General features: G+C 46.1%; 1 protein-coding gene across 5 annotated transcripts in view; it reads left to right on the forward strand.

Moving 5' to 3' along the window:
• The window catches only part of ltbp1 (latent transforming growth factor beta binding protein 1), a 69,752-nt gene that overhangs the window by 30,628 nt on the left and 17,554 nt on the right, over positions 1-21,570 (forward strand). Inside the window, exons 6-15 of one of the 5 annotated variants that reach the window (XM_079729688.1) lie at positions 4,978-5,175; positions 6,025-6,311; positions 7,442-7,544; positions 12,105-12,164; positions 12,981-13,103; positions 16,064-16,228; positions 17,296-17,469; positions 19,250-19,272; positions 19,929-20,028; positions 20,348-20,434. In XM_079729688.1, coding sequence (XP_079585814.1) covers positions 4,978-5,175; positions 6,025-6,311; positions 7,442-7,544; positions 12,105-12,164; positions 12,981-13,103; positions 16,064-16,228; positions 17,296-17,469; positions 19,250-19,272; positions 19,929-20,028; positions 20,348-20,434 — 1,320 coding nt within the window. The remainder of the gene's footprint in view (positions 1-4,977; positions 5,176-6,024; positions 6,312-7,441; positions 7,545-12,104; positions 12,165-12,980; positions 13,104-16,063; positions 16,229-17,295; positions 17,470-19,249; positions 19,273-19,928; positions 20,029-20,347; positions 20,435-21,570) is intronic. The other 4 variants (XM_079729690.1, XM_079729689.1, XM_079729692.1 and 1 more) reach the window with 4 other exon arrangements.

The following is a 21,570-nucleotide window of genomic DNA, read 5'->3' on the forward strand; positions in this document are numbered from 1 at the left end:
TACAGCTTGTTGTGCTGCAGTGAGACCTTGGACATTGGGGATTCGAAGCTAGGATCAAGGGTCAAAAACAACCTAAAACCACACACCGTCCTGCCCTGCCGTCTTCATTTTATCATCTCTACAGCCTGGATCTAAACATCTTCTGCTGTGAGATAGACGCTCTCTCTCTGCTTGTTGATCTTATGCTCCATGCTGGAGTGTCTAGCATGGAAGAGTGTTTACGCTCGGCTTAAATTATTCTACAAACACAACCTATTCCCTGCTCACGACATGTCTGGCCGTTTACAATCCTATCTAGTTGTTCAGAATTGCCTTTTACTGTTCAGCTTTCAGAAATGAATGAAACCGAAGGCTGCAGCAACAAGATAGCAGAAGATCGAGTCGGACGATCGTACCTCAGGGCAGTGTGGAAAGACGTGCCCTGGGGCTTTGAGTGCACACTTTAACGCCACACTAGATTTAAGTGTACACTTTCACGCTACACTTTGGCCCTACACTGTGGGGGATTGGATGAGAAGTCTGCTCGGCAGCGGAGCGTGTTACGTGGGTGTTCTCTAATGCCTTGCACAGACGCTGGCAGGCCGTCTGGTCTTAAGGCTGTCTCACTCCATAAAAGGAGTCTTGCCGTGTCTCTCACTCTCTCTGACATACATACGCACGCGCCGGGCGAGCCAAGCGCAGAGGCATTCCTGTCTGACTCAGCAGAACACATCGGTATGACCGGGTAACCACCAGAACAACAGGGCCGAGTCATTATGTTTAAACCCTGTAGCCCCCAGAACCGGCCCAGGGGTTCAGCTGTCTGGTGACCAGAGGAGGTTGGACCGTAGCAGGGGATCTGGTCATCAAAGAATTAAATGCCCGTTGTGTTGGTTTAGAAGGGCTAACTGGGAGAAAGAGGGCTTGTGTTCACGCGTGAGCACTGCCTTCGTAGCAAGGGCAAACTATTGAGTTCAGACGACAAGCAACAGATACATATGCACATCCTAATACGTAACAATACGTGGTATTGTTATGTGTGAATATATTTTTTTACAATATTATACCTTAGTTTAGTTCACCAACAAGATGAATCATGAAGTCAAAGGCTTGCGATGAGCATAGGGTTGAGTTCATTTGTGACCATTGAACCTTACTTGAATGCAAAATGAATGTGCTCAGTGTCCTTGGAAGTAAAAGTAGCAGTGTGCTATACAGCCAGCCATACTGCCTGACAAGAGCTTGGCAGCCAGTATTTATGTTTTACTGTGTGCTTTTATTTTGAAGTTTTTCTCTGAATAGAGACTGCTGTTGTCATCAGACGCGGAGGTCATGTGACCGTCTGGGGTACCTGGCATACACTTCAACTCCCTCTACCTGTCCAGACATGTCCTTTGGCCTTGAAAGTTCTCTCTTCTTTAAATTATCTCTGTCCTTCTCACTCTCTCGCTTTTTTCAATACTCCTTCCTCTTTCTCTCCTTCTTGCTCTCTCTCCCTCTATAAATCCAATAATTTCCCACAATCCATCCTACCCTCACTCCCTCAATTCAACCTCCCCTTCAGCTCCTCTCCCTCCCTCCCTCCCTACCTTCCTCCCTCCCTCCCTCCCTCCCTCCGTTCCTCCCTCTCTTGTCCTGGCTGTTGGGGCATCGGCTGGCTGTTATAACAGTTGAGGGAGTGTGTGTTTTTTATAAAATTAGATACGATTTCTTTACATTATAAACCCTTTATGGAATTGATCTAATTGTAGTTGTAGAGTGCTCATGTTTGTTCTTACTGTGTGTGTGTGCCCGGCCACAAGTGCATCTTAATAAGTTCTGCCCTAAATATGTGCAGAAGTGAACTAAGATTGTACTAGAAACCAGAACACTTGTGTTTACATTGAGAATAGCAACAGGAGTACAACAAGATGGAGTAGAAAAGAGCGGGAAACGCTACCAGACCGATTTACGAACTGGCTGGGGGCCGCCGCTCCTGCTCTACACACACACACCACACACACACACACACACACGCACACGCACGCGCACGCACGCGCACACACACACACACACACACACACACACACACACACACACACACACACACACACACACCAGAATATATATCATGCTAGTATCTTTTTGCTTGTTTTTCTAGTTTCTCATCTCAGGAGCTGGCTAGTGAGTTACCGCTCATCTCCTAAAAAGGACGTGACCAGTGATGGATATTCAGTTCCCAATGAACGACTCATCATGAGTCATACATCGAAAATCTGCTAATAAGAAGAATTGGATGTGGAACTCTACATGGTCTTAATCCCCCCCCCCTCCCCCCTCATTTTCAAGAGATGTTTCGCTCAAAGTTACTTTGAAGGAGAGATGGAATGATCTGAACCCTGTGGTCTCTCTGCGTGGCGCATTGCCAGTGCTTTGTCATTGCACCAGGTTGAGCCCCCAGCTGTGTGTCATTCAATATCGGACCAGCGGATGTGAACGCCAGGCTGTGGTCATTCGTCATCACACCCCAGGTGGTTTACAGTGAAAAGTCTGGTGGGCTACGCTGACTGCGATGTGGGCTTCAATTAGTGGCCCCAACTGGCACTTAGGAAGGAGGCTAGAGGCAGAGGGGGTAGGAGTGGAGGAAGGGGTTGGTCGGGGATCAAGGAAATAAGGAAATGATGGTATGATGGGATGGAGGTGGTGGAAGCCAGAGGCAGTGGGGATGAAGGTTGTGGGGTATGAAGGTATATCGGATGAGGTTGGTGGTGGTTGGATGGGGGTTATGTGGTTGATGGAGGGGGGTTGGGGACTGGGGTGGTGGGTGGTGGGTGGATGGAGGTGGTGGGTGAATTGAGCTGGCGTGATGGGGCTGGTGAGAGAGGCCAGAGGCAGTGGTGGATGTAAGTGGTGGCGGAGGATTGGGTGTGTGGATGGGGGTGCTTTAGGAGGTGGATGTGGTGGGAGACTCGGATGGTAGTGTTGGTGGGGTAGTGGAGGTGGAAGTGCTGTGGAATCATCATTTGGTGGTTTCTATTTGCCACCTGTAGATCAAGTGGCTATTTTAACTTATTTTTGCTGAGTGCAAAAGGACTTTGGTCCAGCCAGAGATTCCCTTCATCTCACGATGACGATGATGAGGGTGCATTCAGACCAGGAGAACAAAGAGTTCAAGTAGCTGGGCTGCGAGGCTGGGCTGCCATCGGTTCGTTATTTCGAGTGTCCTGCCTTTTTTTGGGGGGGAGAATTCGAGCGACAGAAAGTAAGAGAAAGAAAAGCACATTGAAACAGGATCTGACAGGGAGCGATAAAGACAGAGACACAGAGAGAAGGAAAGAGCGGAAGAAACCGAATTAGAGGACAAGAGTGAGAGATCAAACAGAGGAGCGCCGAGGGAAGATGAAGCCGGGGAGACGAGGCCCTGCGAGGTGGATCAGAGACGTGTGGGACCGGCTGTGTTATTGTCGCCATAATGAGCGGGTTGTGGTGGGATAGATTGATTGTCTCTGTTATTATGTGTCACCACTACAAATCCTCAGAGAACCCTGGCTCTTGCCGGAGGGAATGACACCAGAGTAAACAAAAGGCTGCGGCTTCAATGACCAGTGTGGCTTGCGTACCCCGCCCCCCCTCATGCCCAAAACATTCAATCATCGCAGGAGAGGAAAGTCCATAGTTAAGTGTGCGCGGAGTGTGGTTCTCTCCTAGCTCGAGGCAGAGTGGCTGACTCCTGGGGTTTCAGTAGATGATGGTAGATTCGTTTTATAAGAGCCATACCCCAGGGCAGTTAAAGCAGGACATGACCACGTTCTCCCAAGGTAATGCACAGCTGGCCCTAGCGGGGTCTCAACGTCTCCAGGATTTCAGTGGTAGTAAATGGCTCTTTTTTTCCAGGGTTCTTTAGGGTTCTTTTGGAGTGAGTAGCCTGCTGTCAAGGGCATCCCCTTGACAGCAACTTCCTCAAAACCTTCTTGTTGCGCTCCTGTAGTCCTGCTTGTTGACTTCTTGTAGTCATTCTTGTTGACTTCTTGTAGTCCTTCTTGTTGACTTCTTGTAGTCTTTCTTTCGTCCTGTACTCTTTCTACAAGAAGACGGCAGTGACTGTAGTTTTACTGTAGACCTCATATCGTCATTCTTTCCTCTTCCTGTTGACTTCCTGTCGTCTGCCTGTTGGTCTTCAGGCTCTCCTGAGGAGGAGAGATGAGGAATATTCCTCCAGTGTTCTGACCGTCACACACCGATGATGACTTCATGCAGACTCACTTAAAACACAAACCCCAACCCAAGCACATGTGTATTCATACAGAGAGAGGAAAAAACCCCGGCCAGCATACGATCAGGCTGACACACTGTTGAATCTGTCCTCACATAGACTCTCCCCCCCCCGAAGGGAGTTACTGCCGGCCTGTCATTGAGCTGTCTGGATGTCATATGAAGTATAGATATCAATATTTATGCAGCCTTTTTACTCTGTTGGAGTATCTACCACTATGTGCAGGGTAGATAGAACTGGCTACCGTTCGCAGTGAATGTGGAGACTAGCTGGCGCTCTCACAGAAATTCCTTTGTGGCTGAATAAACGTTTAGTGGCTGACAAGACAGATAGGCAAGGAGGTGGACAGTGAGATTGAGTCATGTTGGTGTTCAATTTCAAGTTCGGTTCGTTACCTGCGTTCAACAGTTCCAGGAAAACAAGGAGAATTATTGAGAGATAACTGAAATTGTTATGTACATACATCTAGTTTCTGTCATTTTTGTGAAAAATTATGGGGTTTATTGTCAATGACGATGGTGATAGGGCCTTTAGAAATTGCAAAGCTATTTTACTTAAATTAGTTATGATCCTAATGCGTGTGTTTACTGTATTAATGAATGCATTGTATATTTTCCTTTCTTTATTTCTCTTTATCTGTCTGTCCTCTTTATCTCATTCATCTTCCTTCCTCTCCCCTTTCCTTCCACCCCCCCTCCCCCTTCCCTCCCCCTCTCTCCATCGCTCCCTCCCCCTTCTCCCCATAGTTGTGTGCCACCTCCCCTGTATAAACGGAGGTAAGTGCAGTGCCAGGAATAAGTGCCAGTGCCCGCCCAACTTCACCGGAAAGTTCTGCCAGGTGGCGGTTCAGGGCGGACAGCACCAGCAGAGCGGCGGCTATGGCCAGACCCACGTGCACGCCACGCACACGCTCCCCCTGACCTACAGCAACGGGCAGAACTCCGGTAAGAGAAGAGGCGGGAAAATCTAGAGTTTGGAGAGAGTAGGTTTTTTGCACGGTGGCCATCTTGGAGAAAGATTATGGAATTCTAGTTTCATCTGTTTCCATTTGGACTAAGTGTATTTTACATTGGTGTAAAATGTATTCATGTTTTTTGTGGAAATTAAATTTGCTTGTTTGTCATCAAGCAGATAATTTTACCCGGAGTGACTCACAGTGAATTGTGTTTTTTAATTATGCATTAATGAGCAGGTAGGGGTACGCAGGTAAACTTAGGGGTCATGACGGGGTAGAATCCTTAGGCTGGGATTCAAGCACATTAAGCACTGCCACTATTCTCTCCCTTGTATGTTCCCTTAAACATCTTATAACCAGCATACCCCGTGATAACACCTTCTTAGGTGGCTCATAAGAGAATAGACCGTATAGCAGCCATGGCTTAAAACTAAAGTGCTTATTACAAGCCTACTTACTAAAGAAATCAATGAATTGACACCAAAAATAACAATTCATTATTTTATTAATTCAAAAATGTTGAATGTTATTCACAGCAGTGGTCTGTAACTCAGAAATAACAGTACGTAATTGACCAATCAGAACCAAGTACTCAACAAAGCTGTTTAATAATGTAAGAAAACACCAAAAACAACAATACTCATAATAAGCTAATAAATTGCTGTGCCTTTGGCAACTCTACGCTCTGTGTAGTTTTTTTTTACTTCAGCCAAACTTGAACTTTCTTGTAGCAACTCCAATTTTGATTCTTCCCCGTCTCGCTCTTGTCCCATTGAGTTTAAAACCCTAAATGCCGACATGACATGTAAGCGTCCCGTGGGGCACCCTCTACCTCCAGTGAAGTTCGGCCAGGGCATCGTCAACATCCACGTGAAGCACCCTCCCGAGGCCTCGGTCCAGATCCACCAGGTGTCCCAGCTGGATGCCCTGGACCAGGCCTCCCCCCAGGCTGGCTCCTCCTCCAGCTTCACCTACCACCACGTGGAGAGCAGCCAGAAGGTCCGGCAGCAAGGACACAGCGTGGCCTACCCGCCCCGGCATGGCTACCAGGTGCCACAAGGCTACCAGCCCGTCACCTCCAAGAGCCAGCTGGGACGCTGCTTCCAGGAGACCCAGGCCAGCCAGGTATGCTGACAGCTAGGCAAGCTAATGGCTTTTAAAGTGTTAGTTGTTGCAACGGTTCCATATTTATGTATTCAAATAGCAAAACAAAGCGGGGGGGAATATATTTGAGCAGGAAAGCAGTCATAATGAGCTTATTTGTGTGAGCAACGATGTAAAATAGAACAAATAAAAAAGTAACCATGATTTAGTCTTCAAAGCTAGATCCAGTGAAAGAAAATTTACTTTTTATTCCTCACCCCATCTGTCAATGCCTCTTTTTGGATTGAATGAAACAAATTCGCTCCACACCGCGGCATTCGCTCCACACTGACGTGTCTGTTCTACTGATCGTAATGCAGTTCCCGGTTATAGGGGATGTTAGAGATACTCAAAGCACTATCTAAATCACTCCCATCTCCGGAGCCTCCCGCTTATATGGCAGCTCTGCTCGCTTTCTTGTTTAGATCTTGTTTAAAAGGGAGCCTTTTGTTGCGCAGAGGTGCGCTCGGCCAAGCCTGTCTTTTGAGCCCCGGTACGAACCGGGTCTATTACGGATATCGGCGCGTCGCTCCCGCTTATCTGTGCGGCATCAGCGGTTCATTTGGTGCACGTTTTACCGCCCGACAGACTGTGTAGCGATAAGCAGTCTGTCGGCCCGTGAGAGGTAGCGAAGGAGATGGAGAGATAGAGGGGAAGAGGGAGGTTTATGTTGGTCTTATCTTTGTGTTTCCACCTGGCCATGTATGTGTGTGTGCTGAAGTGATTCTGTGTTGTGTCTACATTATATCCGTCTACATTGTGGGTTTTGGTTTAATTATATTGAGTTTAAGGCCAATATTTTCGCATGTCACAACAAGTATTTTATCTTTTCGTTTAATCTTTCTGACTGTCTCCCTTTACTATTTTTTTCTGGAGGCTGCATTAAATTTTTCGTAGTCCAGCTTATGTCATCTCTCTCTCTCTCTCTCTCTCTCTCTCTCTCTCTCTCTCTCCCTCTCTCCCTCTCTTTCTCTGTCGTACCCTTTCCCTCTCTTTTTTCTGTGTGTCCATGCTCATGTGTGTCCATGCTCATGTGTGTCTGTGTGTGTCCATGCTCATGTGTGTCTATGTGTCTGTATCCCTACTCATTGACTGTGTGTGTTCCTGCCCAGTGTGGAAAGGCTCTGCCAGGCCTCAGTAAGCAGGACGAGTGCTGTGGCTCTGTGGGGACGTCCTGGGGCTTCAACAAGTGCCAGCAGTGTCCCAATAAACCATGTGAGTACCCCGGGAAGGCCGCTGGAGGGAAGGGGTTCACTCCTGATCGCTCATTTCCTGAGTTTGAACCGCTCTGTGAAGAAAAAGTGCAGGGGGCTTCTGCATTTGGTTCTGGGTTTGATCCCCAATTACCTTTGTCTGCCTAGGTATCCTTGAGCAAGATGCCCTGACCCCCACCTGCTCCTTAACAACATTTATCTGAAGTCACTGTAAGTCAACTTAGATAAAAGCAGCTGCTAAATTACTAAATCGCGAAATTTACCATTATTTTTTAACCCCCACTCTGAAAAGAGTTCCTTTACCTTAGACAGTTAAAAGGAATGCAACGGAAGGTTACATTATTGATGTAAATGATATCGGTATAAAGCAGTTCAAAAATCATGGATATCTACAATTGTGAATCTCTGAACCCTCTTCTTTTTGTTTCATCTGAACTGGATAGGATAAGGGCTAGGGAGAATGTTTTGAAGGGATAGATTATTGTATGTTTTGAAGGAATACGGAGTGTTTTATGAAGGCACAGAGAGGATTAAAACAGCGGTTTGGGTAGTGTTCCAGAGTTGTTCATTGTTCTGAATGTGCTGACTCACCGGGGAAACAATCCTACGTTCCTGGTCTGTTCCTCATCTTGGCAGAACCAATCAGCTTGCACCAAAACACGGTCCTGTGGGCTTTGTCTTGTTATAATAGAGTGACATTCTTCCCAAAGAATCCCTCGCTCTTTCTCTGTATCTCTCACTCTCTCTCTCTCTCTCTGTTTATTTATATTCCGTCACAGGGCGTCTTTTGTCCATATATGGGCGTAGTGTCGCCAAAACTAAGCCAGACTTATTCGACTCCGTCGCTTCTGCTGCTCTGATTTTCATTTTTCTTTACTCGTAAAGACAAGCTTAACACTGCATACATTCTAGGATACAATGCAAGCGTGATACATTTACATAAATGCCCATACACAGCTGTTTACAAATTTGTCTGGTATACATTTAGAACTAGATCATTTTGCAGATGCATCGTTATTGTTATACACGGGAAGATAATAGTGTTTTTGAAGTGCTATGACTGTATCGGGTTGGAAGGGGTATTCATCAATATGCTGCAGGCGTGAAAGATACTCATTCATAAATAACCAAAGAACTTGACATGGGTCATTTATTTCTCCTCTATAGTTGTCAATAACGTTCCATTTACACACTAATTACATCAACCCATTCTTCGCAAAACTAATTGGAAAACAAAGCATAGAGTACAAGCGGAGTGTGTCCTGATATTCCCGGGGCATCAAGGCTTCTGTACGGTTCCTCCTGACAAACACTCTCCCACATCTGACATCTGAGTCTCCCGGAGACCGGAATGGGTTCCAGATCCATTCCCTGGAATCCCCCAGCCCTCTTCTAAAAACAGTCTCCAAACAGTCTTGAGGCCTTTCTGTCTCGCTGGCTGGCTTCAGCTGGCAGTGCCCAGAATACCTGAGCCAAGACACAGGGCTGAGATGCAGCCCGGCCTGGTGTGTTCACAAGGGGGCAAACCGTCAGACAAATGTCATTCACACGGTTATTTCAGGAAGGAGTTGGTAGGGGGGGATAAGGACGGGTGTTTTGGATGACTTCATCGTCGACCTCACCCCCTAACCCCCGTTTCCTCCCCCTCCCCTCCCATTGTCTTAACTGAGAATTTGACCAGGTTCCCCCCTCCCCTCTACTCCATAGCTCCCCTTTATAGATTTTTGTGTTTAGTCTAAAGACATAAGGAGTGGGTGTGTGAAAGTGTGTGTGTTTGTGTGTTTGAAATCCTGAATCTGTGTTACTGTGTGTGTCTCTGTGTACATGAGCGCTCATGCAAATCTGTCGTTGCAAGTCTGTGTGTGTTTGCCTGTGACATTGTGAATGTTTGCGTGTATGTGTATGCCTGCGTGAGCTTGTCATTCTGTGTGCACGCGTGTGTGTGTGTGTGGGTATATGTCTGTGTGTGTGCGATTGTGAGAATGTAAATCTATGTGTGTGTGTGCATGTGAGCTTGTGAACCTGTGTGTGCGTGCACATGCATATCCATGTGTGTCCGTCAGTGCGTTTGTGAGTGGGGGTCGTGTTACATGACTGCTCCCACAGGAAGTTCATAAGAATCTAATTTGCGGTGCTGAGCTCCAGCCTGCAGGCCTCCACACACACACACACACACACACACACACAAACACACACACACACACACACACACACACACACACACACACACACACACAGATTAACAATCTCACACACCCACACACCAACACACACACACACAAAAGTAAACACACAAACTCATTCACACATTCACACATACACACAAATTCACAATATCAAACACACTCACACAAACAGATTAACAATCTCCAACACACAAACACACACACACACACACACACACACACAAGATCAGTATCAAAGCCGCCCACCCTTCACCATACCACGATCCCCCCTTCCCCCCACCATTATGTCTTTCTGTACATGAAAGCCGATTGTTGGCTGAGAGCTTTAGCGTTAGCCGCTACTGTTTGTTGTGTGAAGTCCTTCTACTGCAATTCACCTCTGCTGGGTCTGCTTATGAAATATGGAATTGGATATACATAATGACTTATTTTTCATAACACTGGTGTTATGGCGCCAGGTTCTCAAGACTTTGAGAAAAATAACGATCAGTGTCTTTTAGAAGCACATCAGAACAAAATACACCACCAAAAGCAAGCCTTGAAGCTCAATGGAGTTATAATGGTTTCATTATTTGGGAGAACATGAAACCCTGCTAACTTTCCTGCCTAAAATGTGCTTTCTTCCTCCGAATCCCATAATATACCCTAACTTCTTGCTCTGTATTACTTTGAAACAGATCGGCCTTCTATAGGTGCTTCCACAAAGACTTAGTATTGATCCAGAGGAACCTTCGAAATGGACCATGCGTTCTCCTAGTGCTTGCCCCCAGGAACGGAGCGTTAAACAGCCCCCATTGTGTCCCAGGTACACCTGTAGCCGGTGGTGAGAGATTGGCTTTGCACACCAACAAACCTTGCCCTGTTCTGTGGGCTCCCGGGTTGAGCAAGCCACCAATCTGCTTCCAGGCATGAGCTCTGCCTGGTGCCACCTCGCCACTGGGCGAGGAATTGGAAAGGAAAGAGAAAAGCCTCTTTAGGGGTCTTTGTCCGTCCCTTGCTGGAGCTCTCGACCCGCAGCAGCGACTTGACTCCTGCGGTTGGTACCAGGCCCTGACAGCTGGGGACTGCTGGGTCTGGTACCAGGCAGGCCGGGGGTTTAGGATGTGGATTTCAGGGGTTATGCCGGTGGGGCAAATCGGTTATTTTCCTGGGACAAACACTTGGATTGTTTCTGATATTTGCACACTCTGACACACTCTGAAATCACTGACACACACACAATTGTCAGTGATTTGGTGTTAGTGACTAAGAAACCTAGAAAAAATTTATGGCAAAAAAAACTAAACATGGGCTATATATGTGGGCTATTTCGGCCATCTAGTGAAAGATTTCACAGTTTCTGAGCGAGTTTTGAACAACTTCATATTTTCTGTACAACAGCCCCATCATAGCTGAAGGGGCTAGATGTTGCTTCTCCCAGCTGAGTTTAACACTTTTAACTTCTCTCCTGGTCTGCCTTTGTTCAGAGGTCCCCAGCGGGATCACTTCCTCAATAGGAAGGCATGTGTTTTCTGGTTCGCATCGATGCTCAAGGAAGCCAGAGCTATTAATCCTCCTCTCCATTAGTCTGACAGTTTCCAGTGAAGGCTGAAGTCCCCCTGCTTACAAGCTGGTCCGGATTCTCCTCCAAGCCTGGTTCATAGTGCCCTGAGGGACATAAAGCATTTTTTATCTTGGTTGTGCTGCCTTGGCCTGGAGGTGTGGCATTTGAAGTATGGTCGAATCAAGTTTTTTGTTTCTTTATAAATCCCCCATTTTTCACATTACAGCCTCAAACGGCTTCACAGTTCCATGTTCAAATGGATTTTACCACGTGTCTCTAATCCTAAACCTTGGACAGACCTTAATCCTTTGTGATGGAGGCTTTTAATGGCTTCAGGTACTGAAACCCTTTCTTTGGTCCAAGGAGCTCTTCTCCAGCCAAGATATTCTCTTATTAAATTACCCATCAACTCTGTGATAGGTTTGATTCCAGGGAGGTCATTTGTGTTTCATCATTAAGTGTTTTGTGAAGCGTGTGCAAGATCAATACTGACAGTCACTGGAGGTAGTTACTGTAAGCAGAGAAAGCAGAATACTTCATCATCATGTTTCATTTAAATATGTTGTCATTTAGCTTTCCAAGCACAACCCACATATCTAAGGGTTTTGCAGCTGACGTAATGGACAGTATTGCTCTATTAAAACAAAAGTATTCGGGTAATATTTTGTGTAGCACTACAAATATGTAGACAAATTCGTGCTATGTGGGCTTTGGGCTTTAAAGTGAATATCATACTGTTATCTTCACATGCACGATTTGTTTGTACATGCCAACGTTGATTATTATACACTATTTTTTGTGGCTCTTGTTCTCCCTCTCGCTCCCCATCCAGCCATTCCTCCCATGGACTGTCCTCCTGGATACAAGCGCATCAACAACTCTCACTGCCAAGGTAAGAGCCTCTTCCACTATTCCCTTCTGAGGCGTCTTTTGTTCGATTGTTTTCACACATGCTGGGAACATGTGTTTCATGAGCCTTTATGGGTTTTACACAGACTCTTCAGTTCCCTACTCTGTGTACATATCCAGCACCCTTTTCTCTCCTGCCCATCCATACCATTGATCCAACTTTCCATCTCATCTCTGATGACTAAGTCGAGGGCCAGGCAGAAACAAAACAGAAACAAAAGTATTAAGACCTGAAATGAGTACAACTCAAAGCAGAGGAAAATTACGATCATAGCTTGAATTGACGCGGGATTTCAGACACATACGTACCGCATACACACACGCACATCAAGCAGACAAGTGTTCTCTGAGAAGGTTAAAGTAAGGGCAGGGGGCGACAGGAGAAAACAAATTTAGCAGTTTTATTTCAGGGGCTGCAGCTATGTATTACAGTTACAGTTGGAAGGACCGTAGCCTGAATTCACCACTGAGCCGATGTAGAAACATGATACCCATTGTTGCTACTGCTGCAAGCTAACTCTGGTTCGCTAGGGGGTTTTGATTGGATATAGCTTTTCGATGTTGCGTGGCTCTTAATATTATTTCTGATATGTTTTTAGATTGTATGTATTGGTGTTATATATTTATGCAACATGTTTTCTATATTAATAAATGACCACTTTTCAGAAACAAAAAGTTGTATCTTTTGTTATCCCAAATGTTTGAAAGTCATAGCCACTTAGAGGATTAGCCAAATAGGGTTAAGAAAGACCAAAATAAAGGCATAAAACAAGAGTGTTGATGTTGTGGCGGTGGACAGACGTGAACGAGTGCCAGCTCCAGGGGGTGTGTCCTAATGGGGAGTGTCTGAACACGTTGGGCAGCTACCGGTGTCGCTGTAAAGCAGGCTTCATCCCCGACCCCTCCCTCGCCACCTGCATACGTAAGTAGTGTTCTTCACCTGCATCAGATCTCAATCTCTCTCTGTATCTCGCTGTCCTGTTTTCTGCCTCTCTCTCCATCAACCTTCCTCTCTTTCTTGCTCTTTATCCCTCACTCTTTCTCTCTTTCTTTCCCGCTCCCTCTCTTTCTCACCTCTTCTCCCTCTTCTTCTATCCATCTGTTCCTCCCTCACTCTCATTTTCTCCTCTCCTCTTCCACGTGATTGTCGGTCATCCACACTGTGAGAGTCCAGTGGTGTTAAACCCTATGTAATCCAACCTGTAATCCTAATCATATCCGCATGCTTTTTCAATAACACGTTTTGTGATATTTCATAAGCCCGACTTTCCCTCTAAAGATGACGGACATAACCCGCAGGATTTTCTGTTTGTGTTTCGTGGAGTTCATCGAGATGTCCACTCAGTGCTTAGCTATAACTCTAGCATTCACAGGATGTCCGCTCATGCTGCTGCCGATGAGCGCTGACATGTTCGCCTATCCCAGGAAACCCTTGAAACTGCATGTTCCAGAGCATGATGTGTGAACCTGACGTCTGCCAGACCATACTCCCACCCCTTCCTTCCTCCAGGCCTACTACCACCCCAGATATCAAGCACTGTAGTGGAACGCAGAATATCCCCACAAACCGGCAAATCTCTGTTTATGTATCTCCCGTGTTTTTGTTTTCACTAGACTGAGTTATAGATTCAACATGCTGAGAGGAGGAAGGGAGAGAGTGAGTGAGGGAGGGATGAAATTTGTGCAATGAAACAGAGAGATTGGGGTAGGGTTAGTAACTAGGCTAACTTTGTTTAACCAGACTAGTCTGGTCAATGTTAAAAATTTGACTGTGTGTGAGAAGCTGGAGTGCTTGAGTGTGTTGGTTTGTTGTGTATGTGTGTGTGTGTGTGTGTCTGTGTGTGTGTGTGTGTGTGTGTGTGTGTGTGTGTGTGTGTGTGTGCCTGTGTATCTGTCTCTTCATGTGTGTTGAAATGTAATAAAATAAAACATCTGTCGATGGACAGAGTCACGCAGCACCCGGGAGTGAGGCTGGCTGGTTCGTAAACCTCAACAATAACCCAACACAGAAACTCTGCTTTTACTTTTTCTACAGACACATTTATTTAATGATCCCCCCACCACACACACAAACACACACATGCATGCATGCAAGCATAATCCAGGCATTTACACACACACATACACATAAATATATACACAAAGACACACACACACACATGCATACACACATGCATGCACACCTAGACACAGCCTCATATGCATATATAGAAACATACACACACACACACACACACACACACACACACACACAGTATAAATCTGTATTATGGCAACTTGGTGTCTGCAGGTAATCTGCCAAGGGCTTCTCTTTAGCTCAATGATATCTTAGGACAGGCTTCAACAAGCCCCGCCTCTCTCCAACCTTTGTTCTGTTCTCCCCTACTTTGTGGTGAAGAAAAGACCAGACTTTCTCCAGAAAACAGCTCACTGAACTTAGGGTAATTGCCATAACTATAAAATGGTCAGATTATGAAGCATTGCCCACACAAGGTCTGCGCAGGGAGCTGGCCGGTTACTGTGTTGTGGTTTTCCATCGTCTGCTTGGGCCTCGGCTCTGGGTTTCCAGTACCTGTGTGCGCGCTGTGAGCGATGTGCAACAGTAGAGGAACACAGACTTAACCAACGACGCTGCGGGTTAGCATGGTGCTGGAAGCATGCTGGGTGTTAGCATGGCTCTAGGCTAGCCTACACTGGTAGCATGCAGGGCGGTATCATGACACCAGGTTAGCCTGCCCTGAAGGCTTTCCGTGTGTTAGCAAGCCTCTAATTTAGCCTGCACTGGTATATCCTAGGCATTAGCGTGCATGCTGCATTTTATATTGCATGAGGCATTGGCATGAAACTCTGACATCCTTTGATTTTCTTTCCACAAACCTATCCTTAAACCTTCTGTCAATCCATAGGCCTAAGCTGTTTTTTGCTTTCACTCGTACTGTATACTTTAATGTAGGTGCGACCATGTGGAAATATGCTACATGGGGTTTTCTGTCACTTAGAATTCATATTGATGATGCATATGTGGGGATGTACACACATATATATATATATACACAGGGTATATTTATTACCAGTTTGTTGTTTTAGCAATCTACAAACTTGCCAACCTCCAGACCTCATAACTATGGAGGATTTTCCAAACCAAGATGAGGGTGTATGAAAATGAAATAACATGGCAAGCAACAGTCGGCCAGCGCAGCCTTCGTGAGGTCACTTCAATCGGAGGACTGCAGCTAGCCAATCATAATGTGACCACAAGATACTGAGGATCATGGCCTTCTTCATTTGGCCTCTTCAAGCATCAAGGGCCTGACGAGTGGCCAAGCACCACAATGTTTTTAGAAGGACGATTGGATAACAGATCAAGTGAGATAGGGCGTATTCCGGACCCCTGGGGCATTGAGAAGCCCTTCTGGGTGAATCTGGAGGGTTGACAGGTATGGGGTTAGAGATGTGGTTGCGTGTTGGGTTTGGGTCGTCCTGCTGGGTGGGGTATGTGTGTCGGTGGTTTCCAGAGCTTCTACGGTGAAGGGGCACTTCATTTGTCCTCCTGTCTGTTTTCTCCCCCTTTTCCCATATATTTTTGTTTTCCTGTTTGTCACCTGCACTCTGGCGCTCCTCCCCTGCACCCCCCCCCATCCATCTTCACCTCACCTCCACCCTTGTCCTGCTCCTCCTCTTCCACCTCCTCCACCTCCTCCTTATCCCGCCTCTCCTCATCTTCCTCATCCTCCTCCACCTCTATTTCCTCCACCTCTTCTCCTCTCCCCCCTCCTCCTCCTCCTCCTCTACCTCCTCTACCTCCTCCTCCTCTACCACCTCCTCTCCCTCCTCCTCCACCTCCTCATCCTCCTCCACCACCTCCACCACCTGCCTCTGCAGCCTACACAGCCGTCCAGGAGGAGAAAGGGGCATGCTTCCGCTTGGTCACCACTGGGAAGCAGTGTTTGCACCCGGTCTCGGCCCAGCTGAGCAAACAGCTGTGCTGCTGCAGCGTGGGAAAGGCCTGGGGTCCGCGCTGTGACCCCTGCCCCCTCCCCGGAACAGGTAAGGTTCCCCATCTTCACGTCCCCCAGAGGGACCCACTGTAGCGAAGGTGACCTGGCAGTAAGTATGTGGGCGGAAAGGATCGTCAACGCAAAGAACGGCAATCACGAACAAGGGGCCTGTGTTAAAGAAACCCGGGCAGGACCAAGAGTCCTCTTCCTGTATCACCCCCCACACTTCCTGTCTGCATGTGGTCCCCTGCTTTGCTAGTACGGTAGTTGCTTTTAGATGCATTACAGGTGGCTACCACAACAACAACCACCTTTGTCCGGTCGTTTTTTCCCCCTTATCACTTTCGGTCAATATGTCTGTATCTTGGTTCTGGGCTCCTTTTGGGTTTCGGTCTTTCTCAATTTCCTCGTTTTTTGGACTGTGATAGCCAGCTGCTCCGCGCAGCAACAAAGAGGCAGTGTATGCGTGGTGTGTTTATATGGTACACCTTGTTAACAAGGGACCTTCCGTCAAGCCAACAAAATCAAGTGTTGGAACGCGGCCGTGTCCTGTCTCTCCCTGGGCCTGAGTTTCCCACAGCGTTCCAGGACTCATTGGCCGGACTCTGAAAGGAAATATAAAATACTTCTCTTAACATCCTCTGGATCTACCGTGTGTTCAGGTTGTATGGTTGACCAATAGCTTTGGACAAAATAGGCTTAGTAAATATGACACGTTTACACTGAACCAGCTCGCCATTGAGAAAGGACCAGATATGTACCCACTACCTTCATGGCCGAGCCTCAAATAAGGGAAGCCTGTATCTTTCTATTTTCGTGTTTAAGTAGTGTATTGTAAGTATTTACAAACATCTTCTTAAAGCAGCAACCTTCCTTTGGTGTCAGACACCAAAGGAAGCTTGCTAAACATTTTTTGGGGAGAATAACAGGGCAATGTATTATGACAAAAGCAGATCATATGAAATTGGCCACTTTTGATGAAAGACCTAAATCTGTTCTACTCAAGATCTAAATTAGCTCTGTCAAACATGAAGCCACTACCATGCAGAATATACTCTAACGTTACACATGGTTTATCTGGAGGTCTGATCTTCTCTCGTGTCTGTCATCTTGTAGCCAAGTTCAAAGACATATGTCCCGGTGGGATGGGCTACACTGTACTGCCCAAGCCGCCTGTCAACAAACCCATCATCACCTACCAGGAACCGGTGGTCACGGCCCGGCCACGCCCACTGCCCACGCCCGAGAAACCAGTGGAAGCCTTCGGGGAACCAGACAAGCCAATACCAGGTGAGGCTGAACCGTGGTCTAGCAGAGCTCCAACTAGACATGTACAATTGGTATTTTGAAGAGGGGTGTACAAAATGGATAATTGTGAAAGCCATCATGCTTGTCGATGCTTCAGAGATTTTTCTCAGATCCTTATTAATCCTGATCCTTCTTAATGAGTTCATTAATGAGAATTAAGTGTTGATTACATCCGACCAGGAGAAGTCAGGGAAGATCTGTGATTCTCAAACAGCACTAGAAGGAAAAGCTAAAAGGGACATAAACTTGCAGCAGGGCCCGAAGCGGCTTTCTCCGACCGCTCCTCCATTCAGGGCCCTGGAGGATGGCTGTGGAATTCTAATCTACCGTGAACATGCAGTTCAAAGGAAAGGCCTCGGCCAGAAATGATGAGAGACACAATGAGTCGTTTCTCCGGGGTGTGTCAGGAAGGAGCTGAATGTAAATCGGGATGTCGCTGTCACGTTGGCCTTGCCGCTGAGATTAATTCAGAAACTCCCTGTGTGATTATAAGGTAGCTGCCGGTAGCGGGCCACTAATTGCCTTAGTCATTTTTCCTACGCATTTGATGGATGACACCGTGTCAGTCTGCTGATAACATAGGAGCGATCTGCATTTAATCAATAACAGCCCTACGGGGACCCCTTTCAGTATTACATGTCTCGCTGTTGTAGTTCACTACAAAGATGAGGGTGTTCATGTCACCTCATTTAATGATTCATTCATATCATCAAGTCAATGAAAGATATGCATTTGTAAGGCCCATGGTGGTCCTCCTCCAAACTTCTACACAACTATGCTTACTACCCTACATACTTAGACACGGAAGACACACAGGAAAGACAAAGTAAAAACCTATCGGGAGCAATGAGTTGTGTGTGTGTGTGTGTGTGTGTGTGTGTGTGTTAACTCTGTACACATACATATCTGTACATCCGTGTGTGTGTGTGTCTGTGTTTGTGTGTGTGTGTGTATGTGTTTGTGCACATATGTTTGCCTGTGGGTGTTTATATGCATACATGTAGTCCGGTGTTGTGTGTGTGTGTGTCTGTGTCTGTGTCTGTGTGTGTGCACCACGGGGTACAGCTCCTCTTATGGGTTATAACTTCGGGCATGCTTGGCAGCCGGTGGGCAGAGAGAAAGGCTGGCAGAGTGTCTGTCCCAACCCCTGGTCCAAAACGGCCGCTAAGCTGCTGTGGAACAACGTGTAACTGAGGGGTAGGGAGGCGTGGAGGACGGAGGAGACAGGGAACTGACAGACAGTCCCTTACCCAGGCTGTGTAGCTACCTATTGGAAACCACCTGGAGCCTAATGTGGCTCTCGCCACCAAGACAGTTTGGCACCTCTTCCAAGCGAGCTGAGAGCCAGAAATGCGGTAGATGTGCGGCGTGGGGTTGGGCTTTGGGGATAATACATCATCTATAATAATTTTCTTGGTTGTTTTTCTGGTGACCGAAAAAAATTTGGATATTAAAGATGTTATCAAACTGCTAAAAGAGGTAATAACTTAATGATTTAATAAAACCACAGCTACAGCAGGAAACACAGTTTTCTGACATCACTGAAGTGACATCATCTGTAGTGTTAGAATCTGACCTTTGACCTGTGTTGCAACAGACATGCAAGTCGATTCATGTGCTTGGTAACTTTTCACTTTTGTCCTCCTGATAATGCTCAGAAGAAACAGAAGCTTACTGAACCATCGTACATTATTACATGATATGTCTCTCCCTTTATATAAATATTAATATAAACCTGTTTCCTTTCTTTCTATTTGGTTAGTAGCTACACCTACAGATGATCAGGTAGGATGTCATTCCAATGCCGTTTTCCATTTATTAATGTTTTAGAACTTGTGCATGCACGAAAATGTGCGCGCTACCTGCCAATGATGGCATCATCTCTGCATGAGATCAGCAGTCTGACAGCATGACCATGGGCAGTATAACAAGCTACGTGCTACGTCAAATGAGCCTCTCGGACTATACCTGTCTGCTTCACAGCGCGTCTATATCAACAAAATCTAACTTGGATACCAGAGTGCAACACTCCTTGCTTCCACTGAAAAACCTGATTGTAACTTATTTTACAAAATGGCATTCAACTCATATCTATTGCTTTCTTGCTGATTTCATCAACAACATCCAAGGTTCCCGCTCAACAAGTTTCAAAATTTTCCTCTGATTCACCAAGCAATTCAGTCTTCCTTTGTTATCAAATAGCTTTTTTATTATTTCATCCCGCTTTTCTTTTTCAAATTCTACCTAGCTGCCATGCTAGCTTGACGCTAATAAGCTTATCTCTACGGTGACGTTTCGCATGGCGTCATCAGTGCCACTCATTGCCGAAGCTCCTAAGGGTTATGGCCCTTGTATGTTACACATAGCGCCATACACGTCAACGTTCTGACCTGTTGCTCTTCTCTGGGTTCATGTTGTTGTGTGTCTTCTTGTTGTTGAAGAAGCTGCTAACCGGGGTTAGTGATAGGACATTAGTTGACCCCATCCAACCTCAGCTCTCGCCTGGTGTGTTCACTGTCAAGATGGAGACTGCCTACCCAGGTGTCCTTCTAACTCCTTTCCTCTACAGACATTAATTCATTGTTTTCTGTATCAGTCATAAATACATGAACACCGTCTGCATATACAACCCAAAAAAAATTTTTTCAATCAGAATTTGTACAAATTACGTAATTTAATTATTCTTCGTTTTTTCCCCCCCGTGGGTTCGAATTGTCACATGTCACGTTGGGTATCATCATGTGGTTAAATTTCTTTGGAAGTTTATAAATGAAATATTTACAGTTGATCCTTTGTGTAATTATCTGTTCTGCCAATCTTTCCCGGGTCTCTTCCATTCTGGTTCCTTCGACTCCCACAGAGGTGTATGTGAGGAGTTCTCCCCCTGCCCCAGTGGAGCTGCTGCCCTCCAACGCAGGACAGGACATCGCTCCTACGCAGTCAGCAGGTGAGAGAAAGACCTGGTCCTCCTCCTATAGAAGCATCTTGTTTGTCTTCCCCGGTCCTTCATAACAGGTATAAGGCCCATGATCAGTGTGTGTGTTTAGCACCATTGCTAGGTTTGGATTAATAACTAGTCGGATTTAGAGTTGCTAGGTTTTGCTCTGCTGTCTCTACACTTAACGTCATCGACGAGTAGTGTAGCCTGTGGAATTATACCGGGTTGTTTTTACAAGCTGTCGCCTTCCCTTCTAAACGTACTTTGGTGTCAATAAGATACATCATAGTAGTCCTTATGGTGGTAGTCCATTAGGCCAATGTTGGTCAATGGGATGCTTCAAAGAAAAACCAAAAAAAAGCTTTGATCTGACAAATAAAACTGTGGGAGCTTTTATCCATGGACTGTAATTGGTGATGGCTTGCGAGGTCAGAGTTGAAAATATATATACTCTGATCCTGGTGAAAATAGGAGAGACAGTCGAGAGAAATAGGGACAAAAAAGAGAGCAGGGCATAGACACAGAAGGGAGAGGGTGAAAGAGAGAGAGAGAGAGAAGGAAATGCAAGAGAGCTGTGATGGAAGGACCTCTGCTACCATAGTTGGGCAGGCTGACAAAACCACAGTGGATATTTGGTAATTCTCGCTCGGCAAATGTCCATAACCTCAGGCTGCTTTCAGTGTGTGGTTGTGTGTGTGTGTGTGTGTGTGTCATTGTGTGTGTCCGTGTGTGTGTGTGCGGTTGTTGGAGTTATTTTATTTTTTAGAACCCAAACCTTAAAACATTTATTTCTTTCTATTATTGAATTTCAAGAAAGAGAAACTCTGATTTCATTGAAAGTTTGCACAGGAAGATAAGTGCTGAATTACTACTACTATTTATTATTATTATAACTTTACTTCTAGTACTACTTCTGTTCAGTCACTTAGCATTGATTTTGCCCCAAGAGACTCATGTCACATTTCATTAAGGCGCAGGTAGGGGGTTACGGGCCATCTTGCTCAATGATGTCTGTAGGTAGACTGAGGACATTGGGGTGTGTGGGGCGGGGGGGGTATTGAAACCAGAACCTTTCAGCTGGGAGTCAACACCCTTACCACTAGACAATCCTGCACCTCTGAATTTTCTTTCTAAGTTCACAGAGC

The sequence above is a fragment of the Pollachius pollachius genome (genome assembly GCF_949987615.1).
Source record: "Pollachius pollachius genome assembly, chromosome: 2".
Lineage (NCBI taxonomy): Eukaryota > Metazoa > Chordata > Actinopteri > Gadiformes > Gadidae > Pollachius > Pollachius pollachius.